This window comes from Rhinolophus sinicus, chromosome 3 (genome assembly GCF_057876585.1).
Source record: "Rhinolophus sinicus isolate RSI-liver-muscle chromosome 3, RSI-T2T, whole genome shotgun sequence".
NCBI classification, from domain to species: domain Eukaryota; kingdom Metazoa; phylum Chordata; class Mammalia; order Chiroptera; family Rhinolophidae; genus Rhinolophus; species Rhinolophus sinicus.
The window spans coordinates 93,690,185-93,708,945 of NC_142503.1; the positions used below are offsets into that span (position 1 = coordinate 93,690,185).

At 55.8% G+C, this 18,761-nt stretch overlaps 1 protein-coding gene and 1 non-coding gene across 4 annotated transcripts; both read left to right on the forward strand.

Moving 5' to 3' along the window:
- Window positions 1-3,792: 3,792 nt before the first annotated feature.
- LAT2 (linker for activation of T cells family member 2) lies at window positions 3,793-18,028 on the forward strand. 3 transcript variants are annotated; one of them, XM_019754988.3, is made up of 13 exons: window positions 3,793-4,333; window positions 8,407-8,521; window positions 8,952-8,991; window positions 11,285-11,328; window positions 11,522-11,582; window positions 11,824-11,861; window positions 12,109-12,144; window positions 12,223-12,253; window positions 12,844-12,899; window positions 14,033-14,095; window positions 14,398-14,469; window positions 14,903-15,026; window positions 17,238-18,028. In XM_019754988.3, the coding sequence occupies exons 2-12, from the start codon at window positions 8,428-8,430 to the stop codon at window positions 15,007-15,009; spliced, it is 642 nt and encodes a 213-aa protein (XP_019610547.1). In that variant the 5' UTR covers window positions 3,793-4,333; window positions 8,407-8,427; the 3' UTR covers window positions 15,010-15,026; window positions 17,238-18,028. The 3 variants fall into 3 exon arrangements, with proteins under 3 accessions (XP_019610547.1, XP_074184531.1, XP_074184532.1); XM_074328430.2 differs by lacking the exon at window positions 3,793-4,333 and adding an exon at window positions 7,523-7,693; XM_074328431.2 differs by lacking the exon at window positions 3,793-4,333 and adding an exon at window positions 7,679-7,809.
- On the forward strand, window positions 5,608-5,681 carry TRNAL-AAG (transfer RNA leucine (anticodon AAG)). The gene has a single exon. It is a non-coding gene; the product is annotated as a tRNA-Leu (tRNA).
- Window positions 18,029-18,761: the final 733 nt, after the last annotated feature.

Here is an 18,761-nt window from a genome sequence, read left to right on the forward strand (position 1 = left end):
GGCTCTTTGCACGAGTTGTACTTTAAATACACTTTTGTTGTTTTTCCTCAGTCCTTCTCTAATTCCAAATGGCTGCTGAGGCCATGCGGGGTCATTGCCCTGTGACACTGCCACTCTGGAATGTCAGCCACCTGACAGGGCCCATGTCGGCCGTGGGGCTTCATCTAGTGGAAAAGGGGGCAGGCAGCCCGTTTCCAGCCATTCCTTGCTGTCTGTCCAGTGGGACTTCTCACCAAAGCTCTTTCAGAGAAGTCGGGAGGGGAGACAGATGGGGTGTCACATCCTGGACTTTCTTAAGGACCTTTGTACAGGACAGCAGTCCATGGTGTGTTGCACAGGTGACTATCGTCCAGTCTGCCGTACCTACCTTCCCCAGACTGGGTTTGCCAGGCATCTGGGATGATGAATCTGCCCACCTATCCACCTGGAGGGAGACTGCACAGAGGGCAGGTTCCTTGGCTCCTTGAGCTTAAAGGAGCGGCGGGCCGGGGCCTGGTCACGTGTGTCCTTTTTTGGTGAGGAGCTTTGCTCTATCATGTTTTCCTGACCAATCTTGAACAATGTTGAGATGTTTGACTTACTTTCTCACTTGTGTGAGGCTAACAGGCTTATAAATACATCCAATATCTTAGAGTCTTCCTTTTGCAATTTTTTGTCATGAAAATGAATCGAAATAATGAAGACTATGTACTTAATTATAACCTAATCTCTTCCCCTATTTGTAACCACGCTCTTAACTGTAAAATGTTAAATATACAAATAAAAGCAAACTATTTCACAGCAGTAGACTCTTTGGTTTTCAGTTTGGACGTTGGAGAGAATTTGTTTCCTGTACCTGTTAATAAAAGGTTAAAATCATTGCTGACCTAAACGGGGCGGGGAGGGAGGGAGACCAGAGAAGCTTTACAGGTAGCCCAGAGTTTCTGTAAGTAGCACCAAGATTCTTTGGAATTGGTAGAAGTCTTTCTCACGTGCATTGTACTCTTGAAGCATGTATTCACCAGATTTTTTCTTTTTAACAAACTACTTTATCAAAACAACAAAGGAAAAGACAAGTTACAAACTGAAAAATGATGGTCTATGTAGAATTCCTGCAAATCGCTAAAAGAAAACCCAATAGAAAACTAAGTAAAATACTGACATTTCACAGAAGAGGAAAAAATTGTGGCCAAAAAATTACGTTCAGCCACATTGGCAATCAAGGAATTACAAATCAAGACTGCAAAAAAAGAAAATACGGTTTTGTACCCATTCAGATGGCAAAAGTCTAGAGAAGCCTGACCCATTGCTGGAGAGTTTGTGGGTCTTGTCACAGAGGAGAGTGTAAATGGTGCAGCCACTGGGGATGAACTTGAAAGTTGTTCTCATACTCTATAGCCAGTGGTTCCCCTCCGAGGTAAGTACCCACGAGAAATAACATGGCAGGAAAAAGTATATTCAGATGATGGACTATTGTACAGCAGCCTAGAGGAGTGAACGACAACCACTCAACAATACGGATGGGTCACGGTTATGGTAGTAGACGGAAAATTCGCCCCAAGTGCTTATAGACAGCGTGATCTTTTTTTAAATATATAAACACTTTAGAAATAACATGACAAAACCAAAAGGGAAAAAAAACAGGTGAGAGGAGGCAGAAAAATGGAGTATTCTAGGTTCCTTTGGGTAGTGAGACCAGAGAGAAATGTAAATGACTGGGCATGAGGGGCGGGGGTGATTCCCATTTGCACCTTGAGAGTTGGGGGTAGCAGTCAGACAACTTCATAGTGGCCTCCAGGGGCTTATAGAACGAATGCCCTGAAGAAAATCCATAGCTTCCCATCAACCTTCAAGGATATGTTTCCCCAGGAGATTCTCAGCCTTGGAGCTCCTGGAGCCGTGCAGTACTACTTCGGTAGGTACCTGCTACGACTGCACACAACTTCCTCAGCTGTGACCTGAAAACCAAGTAGCCCCGTTAGGAGTGATGAAAAGGACATTATGAGTGTAATTAATGCCACTGAGCTGCACAGTTAAAAGTGGTTAAAATGGTAAATTTTGTTATAACGTAATATACCAAAACCCACTGAATTGTAAACAACTAAAGTGCTCAAGAATTGATACAACTGGACATGAACTGTCTCGTTTTTTAAAGCTTATTTTCTGATTCACAACTGAATGGTTTATAAATAAAATAGAACTTGGAGGAATTAGAATTGCCTAGAAAGGGGGCAGGGTGCTCCTTCCACCCAGGGCCAGGAAGAGTGAGTCTTCGAGTTTTTATAGATGGAAAGTGGGCGCAGAGCAGGTCCAAAGGGGCCTTGGTTACACTGGACCGACCTGGAGACTTTGCCAGTGGTCAGAGGTTACTTCTCCAGCACCTGCCTTTGCTAAGGCCCAAGACAGAAGCCAGGAGTACAGAACAAAACTCCATTCCTGTTAGACATGTTGCAGCCTCTGATGGTCTCTGAGCAAGAAACCTGAGACACATGGTCCAGGGACTGATGGAAACGTACCAAGACTTGCCCAGCTGTGTGAGGGGCAAGGTGGCAGCCCAAGGAGGAGGGCTGCTGGCACACACGCACTGATGTCCTGCATTGGGGGGGGGGGGGAAGACCATGGGTTTTGGAGGCTTTGAGGTCTGGCTCAAACCCACTTGTCCTCTAGGAGCCTCTGTCTTCTCGCCTGTTTAAGAAACTAACATCCTGCTAGCAAGAGTGACCTAGGGGTTAAATGTAGTGTTGCACATGTGGAATGAGGGAGTGTGGCTGTGACTCAAGGGCACAGGTTTGGAAGTCAGATGGGGTTGGATTCAGTCCTAGTCCCACGGGATGGGGAAACAGTCTTGGGGCCCAGGGCCCACAGGATGTCCCAAAACAAGCTCTAGCTGTGTGCCGCCCTTCTCCCCCACGAGGTGGCAGCAGTGGGCCCAGACCTAGGTTTCCATTTAGGTCATGGCAGGGCCGCCTGCCTACACTTCCCCCTTTGCCAGCCCTGGCTGGGCCTGGGCTGCGGGAGGTCTTGGCCACCCCTAGCTGGGGCCACAATACACAGCCAGGCCCAAGCTGAGAGGGGCCACCAGAGCTAGAGAGACCAGGCTCTGAAGTGCCAGACTGATGGGGAGTTGGAGGGGCCCTCAAGGGCTTCCCTGGGGTTTCGGGTGTGTGGGGTACCACTAATAGTTCTGTGGCCTTGGTCAAGTTACTAATGGCCAGCAGCATGAGCACTCCAGCACGACTCATGGGGTTCCCTGCCTCTCCCAGGGAGCTGTGCCTTCCAGACCTTATATCGCACCTTCCCCAGATGAGGGAAAGGGCTGCCGCAGGCACAGAGCGGTCAGAGTGGGGCTGAGGTCACACTGCTCGTGCTGTCACCCTGCTCCATGCCTCCGTGAGCCTCATCTGGAAAATGGGGGTGATGAGATGCCGCTCCCAGGAGGAGGAGTGTGATTGTCCTTCCTTCTGTCCTTCAGCTTGGCTTCTGTCTTGCTCCCGCCAATGCCTGTGGCTGTCATTCCTCTGTCAGCTGTTTCTGTCTTGAGCCGTTTGTCTGTCTGCCCTGTCTACCAGGTCCCCCGTTCTATGTATGTGTGTGTACTGTGTGTCTCATTCTTGGGACTCTTGCTCTCTGAGCGTCTGTCTGTCTCTGGCCCCCTCACTCTATGTATCTCTGACCGTCTGAGGATCTCTGTCTTTCTGTGTCTCACTCTCCCTCTGAGTCTGAGTCTCTTGGTTGATCTCAGGCTCAACCTCTGCCTGTCTCTGTCCCTCTCTGTGTCTCGGTGTATGTTGCGTGTATGTGTTTCTCTTCCTCATTCTCCCTGCCTGTGTATCTCTTTCTCGGTCTCTGTCTCTTTCTCTCTCTGGTTCTGTTTCTGGGTAACTGTGTAGGGGGGTTTTACAGTGTGGATGTGTATTTCTGTGTTTATGCGTGTTCTTAAGTGTGTGTTTCTGCATGTCTTCCTACCCCCTTGCTGTTTGTGTGACCATGTGAACACCCCCATTTATTCTGTCTCCCTGTTCCTGTGTGTGTCTTCCTCTCCCTGTGACTTGTGTTTACATATGTGTATTTAATGTGTGTATGTTTGTGTGTCCCTGTCTTTCTGTTCTCTCTGCCTGTTTGTCTCGTTCTTTCTCTTTCTGCCTCTGTGTGTGTGTGTGCGCGTGTGTGTGTCTCCGCCTATTCACAGCAGAGCCTGTCCGGCAGGGCAGCGGATGTGAGGGATGATTCAGTGGCTGACAGGAAGCCCGCAGTCTTGCTTGCTGCCCGCCAGTGTTTGCAGCATTGGCGTCAGCTCGGGCAGGTGTGTGGGCTCAGGATGAGGTGATTGCCGTGAAGAGCCCCCGACTCTCAGGTAAGCCTTCCCCAAGAATGCCTGGAGGCTGGCCCTGGGGCAGAGGTCCTGAGGTGCCCACTCCCTGAGGGTGGAGTGGCCCCGCTGGCCCAGCAGGAGCCCTTGGCGACCCGTTGGGTGGAGTGGGAAGATGTCAGAATGCCTCCTTTGGCCTCAGTCCTGACCTGGCCCTGCGACACTCAGAGGGGCATCCTGTTTCTGGGGCTCTGGCCACTTTCCTGCCCTCACCTTCTCCAGTTCAGCCTGCACAGCCCTGGGAAGCCCCCAGGGTGGTCCTGTAACTTCCAGAGATTGGTGAGGGACTGGGACAGTGGCTGCCTAGGTACAGGCAATGAGCCTTGGTTTCTTCATCTGTAAAATGGGACTGTAACATCCCTGCCACTAAGCTATGGGAGGATGGGTAAGACTACAGGCAAGCATGCCCAGGTCCTGCCCAGGCCAGATGGAAGCAGCTATCCCTGCTGCCCACCCATTCCCCAGCCTGGCCTGCCAGCCCTCTGCTGGGGCTCCGCAAGGCTCTAGGCCCTAGGGAGATCCTGGTGCCCAACTCTGTCAACAAGTGGCCCTGGTCTGCACCAGCCCCCGCCTCTGTGCTGGGACAAGGGCTGCCCAGGCCCCCTGAGCACTGAGAAAGCCTCCATTTAGAAGCCTCTCAGGCCAGCCTTATGTGAAGGCCAAGGTTATTTGGAAAAACAGAACAGACCCCAGAGCACAGCCCAGCATAAGGATCCTTTCCAAGACTCAGACCGGGACCTCTCGCTCCACCCTCACCTCTCAGCCTGCCCTGAGGCCCTGGTGGGCCTTTGTTTCCCCCATCTACAGCATGACAAGCGCTGGGAGAGTGGGCAGTATCATCTCCAAGGACCTTTTGGGCAGGAGGCTCAGACGCTGAGGCCCATTCAGCCCAGCATGTAGGGCTTTCCCACAGTCAGCTTGATGCAAACCTTGCTCATATGAAAACTGCCCACTTCCCCTTGTGCTATTTCGGCCCACAGAGCCACGGGCTTTCGTAGCCTCCCTCCCCACCCCACCCAGCCCTGCCTGGTTTCTTAGGGCCTCCTGGGGCTGCTGGGCTGGCCTGTCCTGCCACCTAGCCTCCTTCCTCTCCCTCCACCCTCACCATACCCCATCTGCTCCCAGAACATAAGTGGAAATCAACGAGAGGGGACAGATTTATTCAGTCTGAGGGACAAGGGGCAGCCACAGGAGGTTTCCTCAAATTAGCCTCTTTTAAAAAATATTTCATGATTCTTAAAAATGTAATATAATGGGGTGGCCGGTTAGCTCAGTTGGTTAGAGCATGGTGCTAAGAACACCAAGGTTGCCGGTTCGATCCCTGCATGGGCCACTGTGAGCTGTGGCCTCCTTAAAATAAAAAAAATAAATAAATAAAACAATGCAATATAAGAAAAAGGCAAAAGGGTGTGGCCTTTGGAGGCAGCTTGCCCTGAGTTTGGATCCTGACTGTGACTTTGGACAGAGTGTTCACCTCTGGGCCTCCCTTGGGAGGGAGGAGTGGTGTTTCCTACGTGATGCTTCATGTGTTTGTGACAACTGACTGAGGGGCTAGGGCAAGGGCCAGTGTCCCCAGCCCAATGCCCTAAAGGGGCAGTGGAGGGAGGCTCAGGCCTACGTGTCTGAGAACCAGGTGGGGAGGGCTCCCCATTGTTCGCTGCAGGGCCCACCAGCCAGATCTGGCCCTGACAGGCTGTGGTTGTGCTTGCCCCTTCCATGGGGACCTTGATGATGGCCAGTCATGGAAGTCACAGCCAACCGTACCCTGCCCTGCACTAGCACCTTACATGCGTCATCTCAATGCCAGACCTCATGTGACAAACCCACGGGTAGAGTGTCATTATTTCCCCCATTTAACAAAGGGGCAACCAAAGGCCCGTGAGGCTGGGATTCAATTTTCATTCCTAAGCAGAAATTTGGTCTCATGCACCCCACCCCACCCTCCCCCAGAGCCAGGTGGGTGGAGTTGGACCAAAGCTGAGAGCATCCCCGAATATACTGCTCACCCCAGGAAGCAGGAGGGCTCTCTGGTGGCCAGGGTCCTCTGGCATGGAGGGCTGCCCTTCCCCAAAGGTTAGCAGGTCAGGTCTCAGCCTCAAATGCCAGACCGACTGTGAACTTGGTCCAAGGTTCTTAAGCAGCCTCTGGGGTTGCTGGGGGTGAACTTGTGTGCCAGCTCTCAGGGAGCATATCTGCAACCCACCCTGAGTGTCTGTGCCCAAATGTCCTTTGAGGGCAGAAAGATAGTTGCTGTCCTAAGCAAAATCCAAAGCTGTCAAGGGTTAGGAGGCTGAGGAAGCTGTTCCAATCAGCCAGCCAGAAATAAGGCCCTCACCAGATTTCAGGGGTTCAGGAAGCCCCGGCTTCAGGAAGCCCCGGCCGTGAGCCAGACTGGACATGACTGATCCCCATTTTACAGATGAGAAAACTGAGGCCAAGAGATGCTGAGACACAGGCAGGATTTGGCCCCCGAAGTCCTCCCTCTAAGGCAGGTGCTCCCAACTTCACACAGCCTGAGATAGACTTGGGTCATGGCCGGAGGTTCCAGAGGGAGTGTGCCCTGGGATGGCCACAGGACAGGCTGGGTGTGGGGACAGTGCCCAGGCTCTGAGAGGAGGCTCATCCCCCCTCAGACAACATCCTGGGATGATGCTGGTCAATCTTTCTCTTGACATGGAAGCTGCCCGGTCATGAGGTTCGGGAATTCTTGTGTTCCCTCTGACTCACTTGGTGTTTTAGGGAAGGAGAGGTGGCTTTTCTGTGACGAGTCCCTGACTGAGGCTTCATGTTGCATGGAGATCCCTTGTCAACTTTGCCACAGGGATTCAGGAAGCTTGGAGATGTGGGGGGACAGCCGGGTACACACGGGCCTCGAGCGCGTGAAGCAGGAGATGGGCAGTACGAAATCCAGCTGCTCCCCAAGCCTCATCCTCCCCAGCTATAAAGTGGGGAGAAGCCCTTCTCCCAGGTTCTCAATGCAAGACGCACAGATGTGCGCAGAGTGGACATTCAGTGGTAGGGTCTCCATGTGCCCTCTTGGGGTACAGCCCCTCATACAACCCCTGCTGCCTGGCTATTTTGGGGGGGGGGCTGAGTCTCTTTATTATAATAGTTGCAACAATTCTCCTTGGAAGCCCCCTTGAGAGGACCTGTTCTTGCATTTACCAGGCCCTGGTGCGTGGCTGTCATCACCAAAGCCTGACAATTACAGTGGCCCCAAGCCTGGGACTGGCCACTGACTAAGAGCCGGGGATTTGGGACCTCTTCACCCTGCACCGCTGTCCTCCAGCCCCACCCTCCCAGCACATGCCACGAGCAGCCACCCCACCGTGGGCAGCACACCAGGTCCCTCTATCCTGAGCACACTTCTCCTTCCATGCTGTCAGGCCCGTCTCCTCCAAGAAGGCTTCCCTGATCTCCCTCCTCTCAGCTCCCAGGACAAGAGGGAGCAGGGTACACAGGTGTTTAAGGAAAGGAAATCCCACTTCAAACTTACCCAGAAGGCCATGCTAGAGGCTCTAGAGGCTTCCATGCAGAAGGGTCCACGGACTCCTGGCTTGGGGAGAAAAGCTGGATTCACAGGAGGCAAGGGATGCAGTGGGTAGAGCCAGAGTTGGTATCTGGAGGCTGGAACTTGAGTCCTGTCTTTCCACTTAGCAACTGTGGGAGCTCTGGTCTCAGTTTCCTTATCTGTGAAATGGAGCAAGCCTCTCCCTGAAAAGGCAGTTGTGTAGATTAAGCGAGAGTGTATGTAGGAGTGTGCACATATACCTACTGTCTGGTGGGTCCCCAGAACCTTCCAGCACTTATCAAGTGTTGATACTGGGCCCCAGGAGCCAGGGGGTTAGGTCTGGGGTCAGATGAAGAAATAGGTCTGGGCCCAGCCTGGTCCTCCAGCAGGGTGGAAAGGGCACTCCCACAGCCTAGACTCAGTGTGAGGCTGTAAGGGGACAGTAGGGTCAGAAACCTGGGAGTGGGGGCTGGGTGGGATCCTGGAGGGGTGGCCCTGCAGACCCCCCACCCTGGCTCATGGGGCGGCCCACGTTGTAACATTGCAGGAAGAGTGGCCAGGAGCAGACATGAACGCAGAGACCGAGCTGCTATGCCTGGGGGCAGCCCTGCTGCTGCTGCTGGGGGTGGTGGCCAGCCTGTGTGTGCGCTGCTCCCACCCAGGTAAAGGCGGGACTGTGGGGGGGGGTCATGGGTGCGATGGTGGAGAAGACCGGGTACCCAGAGACCTTTGCAGGCCCAGACCTGGCTGTGGTTGGTGGGGCAGTCAGATAAGCTGCATGAGGCAGGGGTGACACCCCCTTGGGGTGGCTCACTATGGGGCTTTGGTTTTGCTGGGTCAAGGGTGTATATCTGTGGCAGAGGGTGGCTCTGGACAAGCTGGGCTGCCTGGGCGTCCTCCTTTTCTACATCCGCTGTCCTAAATAAATGGTGAGAAACACACTGTGAGTGTCAGGTAGCCACAGTGTTGGCAGCTCGGCCCCTACGTCCTGTCTGACGCCTGCACAGGGCACAGGGCACAGGATGAGAGGGACCTTGGATCTGTTCCCACCCTGGCTCCGGGACGCTTGCTAACCCGGTCCTGTTCTTGCAGGTGCAAAGCGGTCTGAGAAAATCTATGAGCAGAGGAATCTGTGAGTGCCTCCGTGCTCCCAGCCCAGCGTCTCTGTGTGCCTTTGGGTTCTGAGCAGTCGGGGAGGGGGGGGGTGCCCAGGGACTGTCCAAGTCCTGCCCCAGCCTGGTCAGCAAGACCTTCAGCAGGAGGGGATGCCACTCTCCAGCTGCTCAGGAGCACCTCCAGGGATCTGCGTGACCCCAGCCCAGGGCAGCCTGCTAAACTGGTGGGGGCATTGACAGAGGAGTCCTGCCCTCCCAGTGCAGTGTGGAGGGGGCAGAGACCGGGCACAAAGCAAACCGCCAGCTGTGTCTGAATCTCCCCTGGAAAATGCTGAAAGAACTCAGGGGAGGATGTGGCATGTCCCTTGGGGGATTAGGGAGGCCTGACAGAGGAGGTGGGAAGGATTTTAAGAAAGAGAGAGGCGAAAGGGGACATTCCAGAGACAGACAGACAGACAGACAGACAGTGTGGGCAGTTGCTGACAGAGGACTGGGTAGACTCTGTCTTCATGGATGAGGGAGAAGGGACAGCCTGCCTTGAGAGTGATGAGCTAGATAAAGGCCTTGACTGTGGGGAAAGGCCTTGCCCTTTATCCTAAGGGCCCAGGGGGCCACAGAGGAGCTGGAAGCAGGGGCTTCTGTGAAGCAGGGAGGTGAGGTAGAGATGAGCTGGGGTCAGTGACCCAGGCAGAGGGCGGAACCGGGCGGTTGGAGCTCCAAGCACTTTGAGGACAGGTGGGGCCATTGTGTGAACCAGGGAGGGTCAGCGGGCTGGACGCTGCAGACCTGGGGGTGTCCCAAGAGCAGCCCCAGGCGGTGGGCAGTGGCCACTGGTGTCATTACATGACCGATGGAGGCCCTGCTGGCCCTCTGAGGCCCGCGTGTGCACATGTGCACAGGCCTGCACGCCCACGCACACCCACACGCTCCCTGCACACTTGCTCATGCATGTACTTCTCACACACGCAGCACTTGTGTGCATGCTCGGGTGGCCACTCATACAAACGTGCACACACACACCCTTTTTCATTTCCTTTTGCAACTGAAAAACCACAATGAGATTTGAAAATAGAATTTTCCCATCCAGGCACCCCAGGGGCCTGGGCGGAATTTTTCCAGGCTTTTATTTTTGGCTACTTGGCCCTCTAGATCACAGACCACAACCTCCACCAGGGGTGGGCTGGGCTCCCCTGGTGCCTCCCACACCCCTCCCCCAAGGCGGGCCTCCTCCCTGTTTCCCCCCTCCCCTCCTTGATTGATCTTATGCGGACGAAACCTCCTCAAGAGGAGGATGGGAGGAGGGGGGCGGGGCTCTCCCAACTTGGGCTCAGTCCTTGCAGCCTGTGCCCAGCTCCTGCATCGCTTCCTCTGGGAAGCCATGCCTGACTCTCTCCTGTGGATTTAAAGCATCCTCCCTAAGTCAAGTCACTCTGCCCCCAGTATCCAGGAGTGCCGCCCATATTAGTCCAGGGGTGGAGCCCAAAATGTTTTAAGGATTAACTAGTCTGCTGCACCAACCTTAGTGGTGCTTCTATTCTCAAGGGTACTTTATGGTCCAATCTGGCAGCTAGGGCTTCAGCCCTCACTTCCGCATTTCAGACGGAAGAGAGAATGAAAAGACAAAAAGGCTGTGCCCAGTAGTCAGTGACTCCTTTAAGGAGCTTTCCTGAAAGTCCCAACAATCGTGGCTTGCATTTCATTGACTACAGCCTAATCACGTGGCCACACTTAGGTGCGAGGGAGTGTTTCAAAGGAAGAAAGGGACACTGGGTGATGGCTAGATACCTGGCTGTGTCTGCTAAGCCTTGACGTTGTCCAACAGTTATTTGGGAGTAATGGTGTGTTTGACGGGTGCGCTCTCCTAGAAATGTTAAATACTCCTGGGGTGGTAGGTGGGGGCAGCCTCTTTGTCTCTCCTGGTTGAAATCATGGCTGGGTCCCTGAGCAGTCGCCCCAACCATCTAACATCGTGCCCTAGAATCTCAGGGCTGCCTCCCCTGCCCCGCCCACAGACCCTCCTGACCATTTCCAAGGTTCCTGGGGAAGCTGCATCAGGGGATGGGTCTCTCTGGCCGCTGGCTCCAGCCCAGGGCCACGTGAGAAGGGTGGGTACCCAGTGAGTGTGGGTCAGTCCAGAGAATGAGGGCATCAGGGGGCAGGGCTCTGGATCTGAGGCCTGGAGACAGCAGCTCCTCCTCACGCTTACCCTGGAGGTGTCACTCCTCTCCGTCTGTCCATCTTTCCTGTCTCTCTGTCCTTTGGGCTGTGGGAAGCCAGGCCCCAGCTTAGTACAGTCCCATGTGTTTCCAGGCAAGAGAATCAACAGAACTTCGCAGTGGCCCGGACCTATTCCTGTGAGTCACCGAGAAGAAGGGTCTAGGGGCTGGGCTCGGGGTTAGGGGTTTCACATCAAAGTCCCTCTGTCCCGATTGCCCTGAGGCTGTGGCCATAGCTGATCTGGCTGGCTAATGGGGTTAGTGGGGGGATGAGGGACTGCACTGGCAGATGGCCCCGGGGACCCAGCAAACACCCCTTTGTCCTTTGCAGTGGCTGGGCAGGCCTGGCCAGGGGCCCCGATGGACACAGCTTCTAACATGGAGCCAGCGAGGTAGGATGCGCCCCCTGTCCTGGGCCCAGAAGGGTCACACCAGCACAGGAAACAATGAGAAGGTCCCTGGGGCCCCACCTGGCTGAGCCCAGGCCAAGACCTCACTCCTTCCTTGGATCTCAGAGCCCCAGTGCTGGATTTCGAAGGCCCCACCAAGGGGCTGTGGACTTCGAACCCCCAGACACCCCAGGGCCCCTCTCCCTACCTCCGCCTCAGCTCTTACCTGCCCTCTCCCCTGCAGGAAGGATAAGCTGCTGCAGTTCTCCCCCAGCCTCGAGGGTGAGTGACCTCAGACACGGGTGGGGCAGGGGTGAGTGGGACTGAGACAGGTGCATACCTGGTGGGAGAGGTGCTGTGCAGGGCAATGTTGGTGGGGGGAGTGCAGGCCTGCCAGCGAGGCCGTTGCCCAGGAGGCACAGGGCGGAACAGGAGCCAGGCTGGGGGCCTGAGGGAATAGCTAGTGGGGGCGGGGATAGAGAGCAGGTGCAGACATGTGAAGATAGGAAATCCCTGGCCTTGTTTCCAGATTCTGCGTCCCCCAGGTACCAGAACTTCAGCAAAGGTAGGTGGGCTATGGGGACGTGCAGGCTGTGGTGGGGGCCCGCCTGGAGCCCAGGCCTAATTCTGCCTCCTCCTGCAGGAAGCAGACACGGATCAGATGCAGCCTACATGTGAGTGACTTCTCGTGGCCTGGCACCTCGTCCCCACGCCCTCCCACCCCCGCCCAGCCCGGCCCCAAGCTGCCTTGTTTATGAAGGCCTCCTGGCCTAGAACCTTCCAGCCCAGGTCCAGGCCCAGGCAGGCCTCAGTAGCATTGTTTCCCCTCAGGTGGCCATGGATTTGTGGGGACAGGGACAGGGCCATGGCCCTACTCTGGGGAGGGGCTGTCTTGGGGGACTCATCCTGCATCAGCCAGTCAGAGACAAGTTACAGGGGCATCTGGAACGCCAGAGACGGAAGGTCCTCAGATGTCTCATCTTACAGATGGGCGAACTGAAACCCAGGGCAGGTGGGAACTTGTCTAGGGTCACATAGCCAGGTGGCTGCAGCCAGACTGATACCCCCTCAGCCCCAGGGTGGCTCAGGGTGTCCAGGGAAGTGGGATGGAGGGATTGGGGGAGACCCTGGCCGAGCCCCCACGGGCCCCTGGGGGAGCGATGGCTGGAGCAGCTCTGACCTCACTGCCCCACCCACCATGGAGCCCCCACCCTGACCACAGGCCCGCCCAGAAATTGGTGCTGTGTCTGTGTTTTCTTGCCAGAGACCCCATTGCCATGGACTATTGCAACTGGGGGCAGGTCCAGAAGTCCCAGGAAGGTGAGGCGGAGGGAAAGGAGGGGAACAGGGGTGAGCGGCACTGGAGCTCAGCTTCAGAAGCCACACTCGTGGGGCCAGAAGCGGTGAGGAGGAGACGGGCGTCAAACATCGGATGGATGGCGTGGGGGGCAGGGGGGAGATGAGGGAGCTGGCAGGAGCCCGGGTGCAAAGAAGGGAAGAGATGTAAGGGAGCTGGGAGGGGTGAGCCACAGGGGTGAGGAAACAAGAAAGGGAGTTGGGGGCAGGGATGAGGGGAGACTGGGCCCCTTGGATTCCAGGCCCCGCTCAGGGCTGGACACATACGGGACCTGGGAGGAAGGCCCTGGGTGGGGCAGCCTTGCTGATGGACTCTGAGCCTTGCAGACTCAGGATGCTGGAACCCTAGACCCTTAACACCTTTGCTTTACAGAAAGAGAAACCAAGGACCAAGGGTGGGCAATGCCCGCTGAGTGGTGCACAGGCCTGGTTTCCTGCCTGGGCCATGCTGAGGGGGGCCGTTGAAGCACCATGGTGGGCAGGGAGCAGTCCGATCCTTCACCCCTGCCACTTCCAAATTGGGGCGGAGCCCTCATTTCTCAGCCCCTTTGACACAGGTGGACACTGGCTGGGGAGGCGGTTAGAGCTCAGCTTCCCTGTCAGGGGAGGGGAGTGACACTGGGGTGCCAGGCTCTGATATGGCACACTCAGCGTAGGCCCTTGGGCAAAGACTCCCAGCCCACCCAGCCCTACCTGAAGGGTCCTACCTCCAGATAAGCCTCGGCCTGGTTCCTGTCCCTCCTAGGCCCCCAGGGGCTCTCTCTGCCCTTATTGCCAGCTAGAGATGGGCCTTTCTCCCTCCCTCCAACTATCCATCCTGCACCTGAATGCAGACCCATCCCTTAATCTCCCCTCCCCAGTGCATTCAGGGGGTGACCTTGGAGGACAGAGAAGGTGCCCAGGGTGGTGTCTGATGGAGCCAGGCTAGCGCCCATTAAGAATGTTCAAGGCCCTGGGGGACCGAGGGATGAGAGTTTGGCAGGACAGGTCATCTGCCCACGAGGGAGAGAGAGAAGGCGGGAGGGAGGGCAGGAGGAAGAGCCCAGCTTGATGGACAGGGCCCACTGCATCCTAGCCCTCTCCCCTCTCCCCAGCAGATGAGGACGATACTAATTCCTATGAAAACGTGCTCATCTGCAAGCAGGAGCCGCCCGAGTCAGGTGAGGCTGCCAACCAGGAACTGGTGAGATCTGAAGTCCCCATGGCTCAAAGGCATCACCTGCCTGAAGCCGGAAAGTTCGCTGACATCTCTGATTCCTTTGGGTCAAGTATGACCTCGTATCCAGGGAGAAACCCCATTATCCTGGGCCTCAGAGGGAATGCACTAGGGGGATTCCTTCCTCCCCTGAGGGGCTGCCCAGCAGAATGCCTCCCTGGAGAAGCCCATGGCCCCTCGCTGGCCTGAGGACCAGCTGTGGTGGCTGTGCCCCCTGCAGCCACTCTCCCTGTGCTCTCCCTGTAGGCGATGAGGGATCTGAGGATTATCAGAATTCGGCTTCCATCCAGCAGTGGCGAGAGTCCAGGAGGGTCATGGGTATGTGGCAGGAGAACAGGGACTTCAGCAGGCGCAGAGGGTCCTGGCCTGGTCCTGGGGGGCAGGGAGTTGGGGGGTCTGCCCTGGGAGGGCCAGGCAGCTGACTCCACAGTGAAGCCTGCAGCACATCAGCAGCTGCACTGGCTTTGAGCTGTGCCAGGATGCCCCTCAGTGGCCTTGGCCTTCTGAGCTTGGGTCTTGCTGGGCAGGCTGAGCATCCAGCTGTGGGGATGGAGTCGCCTGCTCTGCTCCCGGGTGGGACAAATCTCTGGCAAATCCCAGGGCCAGGACAGACACACCATCCAGCGCAGACTTTCTTTCACGCTGTTTCATGGCATCTGGGAGTTTGAGCCCAGGGTGGGCGCTTTGGCAGGGGGAACAGGGCTGGGTGTGTCCGTGCAAACCATCTGACCGTCTGCCTGCTGGTCCCCAGAGCGAGTCCCGAGAGAAGCACCTTCGTCCCCAGCAGGAAGCCCAGATGAGGACGATGACGGGGAGCCTGATTACGTGAACGGGGAAGTGGCAGCCACAGAAGCCTAGGGCGGACATGGGAGAAGGTACAGCTGCCTCGGTGCAGGGTGGGGTGGTAGCTTCACTCGCCCGAGGGACCCCATTCCCAAGGGGAAGATGAGCACTTGGGCTGGAGCAGCCATGGTGGGGCCAAGGGGCAGCCCCTATGGGTACTGAAATGGGGGCTCCACAGGGTGCTGCACCCCCCATGCTGTCCCTGCCACCCTGCCCCAACTCCCACAGCAGGCTCGGCGAGGTGACAGGTTTGCGGCAGGCACAAGTCTCAGGCTGTGGGGGTGTCAGGCAGGGCAGGCTGCTGAGTCTTGGGGTGAAGGGTGGGTCTCTGCAACCTCGGGGGAGTGACTTAACCTCCGGGACCTATTTTTTCATTTGTAAAATGGAGCTAATGGGATTTGTGGCTTTGACAAGTCACCGCACATAAAGCACGAGACCCGCAGGACTTGGCCAGTGTGGGCCTCAGGGACAGGGGACAGGACTGGGAGATGATGGTGCTGATGACAGCAGTGGCTTAACAGTGTGAAGCAGCCACCGCGCCGGCCAGCATGGTGCCCTGAGCTCTCACACACCATCTCTTGTCACCCCAAAGGCACAGAGCACTGAGCCACCAGCCCGAAGTCACACTTAGCATGAGTGGAGGAGGGGATAGGATCAGCCGCTGTGTGGGCAAGCTCGGTCCCAGGGCCCCCTGTCTGGGGCACGGGCAGTCCTCTCAGCGGGGGAGGGTGGGCCTGGCTGCTCAGGAGCCAACCACAGAAGTCTGAGCCCAAGGTGCAGAGTCCCCAGCGTTCATTCGTTCACCCACTATTTACTGGCATCTGCCAGGGGCAAATCCTGCCTCCAGTGCTGGGGACACCGTAACAAACACAATACACAAAACGCTGAACATTCTGGTGGCAGAGATACAACAGATACCCAAGAGAAGAGATAGAACAGAGGAAATTACAGCATGTTAGATGGTGATAAGTCCTGTGGAGACAAACAGGACAGGAAGAGGCAGGAAGTGACGTGGGCAGGGTAGGGGGCAGGAGGTGGTGGTGTGTTAAGTACAGAGGCCAGGGAAAGCTTTGGAGGCCCTCCCCACCCCTGCGGGGGAAGGACACCCACAGAGGGACCAGCGTGCCCAGAGGCTCCCACAGTGGAGTGGGAGGTGATGGGAGGAGTGGGAGAGACGCAGAAAGGAGGTGCAGGCCACATATGCAGGGCCAGCATGGGGTGGGGGGGATTTCTGAGATTAGGACGGGGGCTGGCACGGGAAGGTTTGAAACAGAAGGATGACTTGATGTTTCTAAAGGACCACGGACCACTGAGTAGAGACATGAATACGGTCAGCCAGCCATATGCATGGGTTTTTGCATCTGTGGATTCAACCAACCTAGGATCAAAAATTTTTGGAAAAAAATCTCAGAAAGTTCTAAAAAACAAAACTTGAATTTGCCACATGCCAAGCATTACACTGAATCCACACAAATGAAGTGATATGCAGGGGTGCCTTGCTGTAGCCTCTATGTAAATATGGGTTATATGCAAATGCTGCACCTTTTTACATAAGGGACTTCAGCATCCGCTGAAGTTTGGTTATCTCTGTGCATGTGCATGTGTGTGTGTTGGGCGGGCGTCCTGGAACCAATGCCCTGAGAACACCAAGGGACGACCTACGAGGGGACAGCAGTGGGAGCAGGGAGACCAGGAAGTGGAGTGCCGAGGCAGCATGCCACCTTGGCCCAGGGAGGTGGTGGGAACAGGAGGTAGTGTTTGGAGTCCGTAGGACTCACTGACGCACTGGGTGGGTGCGAGGAGAGCTGGAGAGCACCGCAGGTTTTTGCTCCTGAGCAATGACAGGGTGTCTCTTTTGGCCACTGGGTTTTGTGGGCAAGGCCAGTTTATTTCTGGGACGTTAAATTGGAGAGGACGTGCAGGCGGAAGTAGGAAACGGGCCGTTCGGGATCTACGCCTGGAGTCAGAGAAGTCGGGCTGCAGACTGAAGGCAGGTTGGAAGAACCTGGGCCTTGGCCAGCTCCAAGGAGCAGTTAGGATTTCAAACGAAAAGTGGAAGCTCCTGGAAGAAAACAGCTGAAGCTGCTTGACAGGCGGGGTGTCTCCCCAGCCCAGCTGCGGGAGGGCCCCCAAGCGCTGCCATAGCTGTGCCCCCACCTTACCAAGCCTGTGCTGAGGGAACTAAGTGCTAGCCAAAGCAAACCTTTTCCTCTTAGCCAACGCCTTTTGTCATCCCTGAACAGAACCAAGGAACCCCGAGCTCACTGGACAATTGATCACCTCCCAACAGTCAGTTCTTCAGAGCTGCTGGACTTCTGGGGCCCGCCACGGTTTCTACTCGGTGCGCCACGTCCCAAGGACCAGCCCTCAGGCCGTGGGGGATCCAGCCTGGGAAAGGGCACTCACACGTGGAATCAGCTTCCCAGGGGCAGGACAGGAGCCTGGTGCCAAGGACAGCTCAGCTCCTGCCATGATTAGCTGCCCAGCACTCAGGGCAAGTTGCACCCCCTTCCCCACATTGTGCAACACTTGTGTTTGTGTTTTCCTCCGGATTTGGATCCCAAATTGCTTACTAATGTTGGTTGCTGGGATATTTTTCGTGATCGATAAACTTGTACAGTTAATTTATATAGGTGGAGCCATATTTAATACTCTACATTCCAGGGTAGAGATTTTGTCTATCTTGTCACCTACAAGCATTATATGTACTTAGTTTCAGCAGTTAGAGGGAGCCCTGGAGCTCCTTTCTTTGGATCTATTCACTGAGGAACATTTGGCTGGTCATCTTCATGCCCCTTCAGTGGGCATGTCTGCCGGCACAGTGCCAGTTCTGCAGAAGGGGCAGGAGGGTGGGGCAGTGGTGCCCTCCTCCACTGCCAGCTCCAGGGCTGGCCGAGGCTCAGCTATTGGGCAGCATGACTATCTCAGGGGAAGGGCAGGGGCCCAATGGGACCCTGACTCAGAAAAGCCAGTCAGAGTAACAAAGTGCCTCCGCCAATCAAAATGTCGCAATAAAAGTTTTAGTTTAAGAGCAGGAATTCTCCAGTGTCTGCTTTCCCTGCTTGATGTAAAACCTTCTAGTTTCATAGAAAGGGACCCTAAAGCCTGGATAGAGGGAGAACTGGGGACAGGACCTGGGTCCCCAAGTCCAGCCCTCTTTCCAGGATGCTGCACCATTAACTTTCCATGAGAAGTTAACGCCAAGTTAGGAAATGAGAAGAAAAACATCTAGAACACAACTGCTGACCACTTGTCACTTCACACCCTCAAGTCCTGACCTCACAAGCTCAGAGGACAGCTTAGGTCTGAGCAGGCGTGGCAGGACTGCGAGGTGGCTCTAGGTCGTCACCCGCAAACCAGGCACAACCATTTCTTTCTCTCACAGGGGTCCCAAGGCTCCTGACAAGAAAATAAGATTGAGAATGTGTATTTTGTAAACTGTCACCTTGCAGTTTTTGAGGACCTTACTTGTATTGCCCCCCTCTTAATTGATACCCAAACACAAAGAGCCAGTAATCTCACAGCCTTTTGGGTCTCTACCCAACAATGTGGTGTGGGCCAGTGACAAGCAGCCTGGGAGGGACGGGCCTTCCTCCCTGCTTCCTCCTGCTCTGGAGGTTCAGGCTGGAGTAGCAGAGCGAGCGAACAGCCGAGCTTGGGCGGGGAGAGAAAGGCACCGGGGCCACCCGCCCAGCTGCTCTACACTATGTACAGCAGGCGCACGTGGCCACACCGCGGTGGCCCTGCGCCTGGGAGCCCACAGTGCA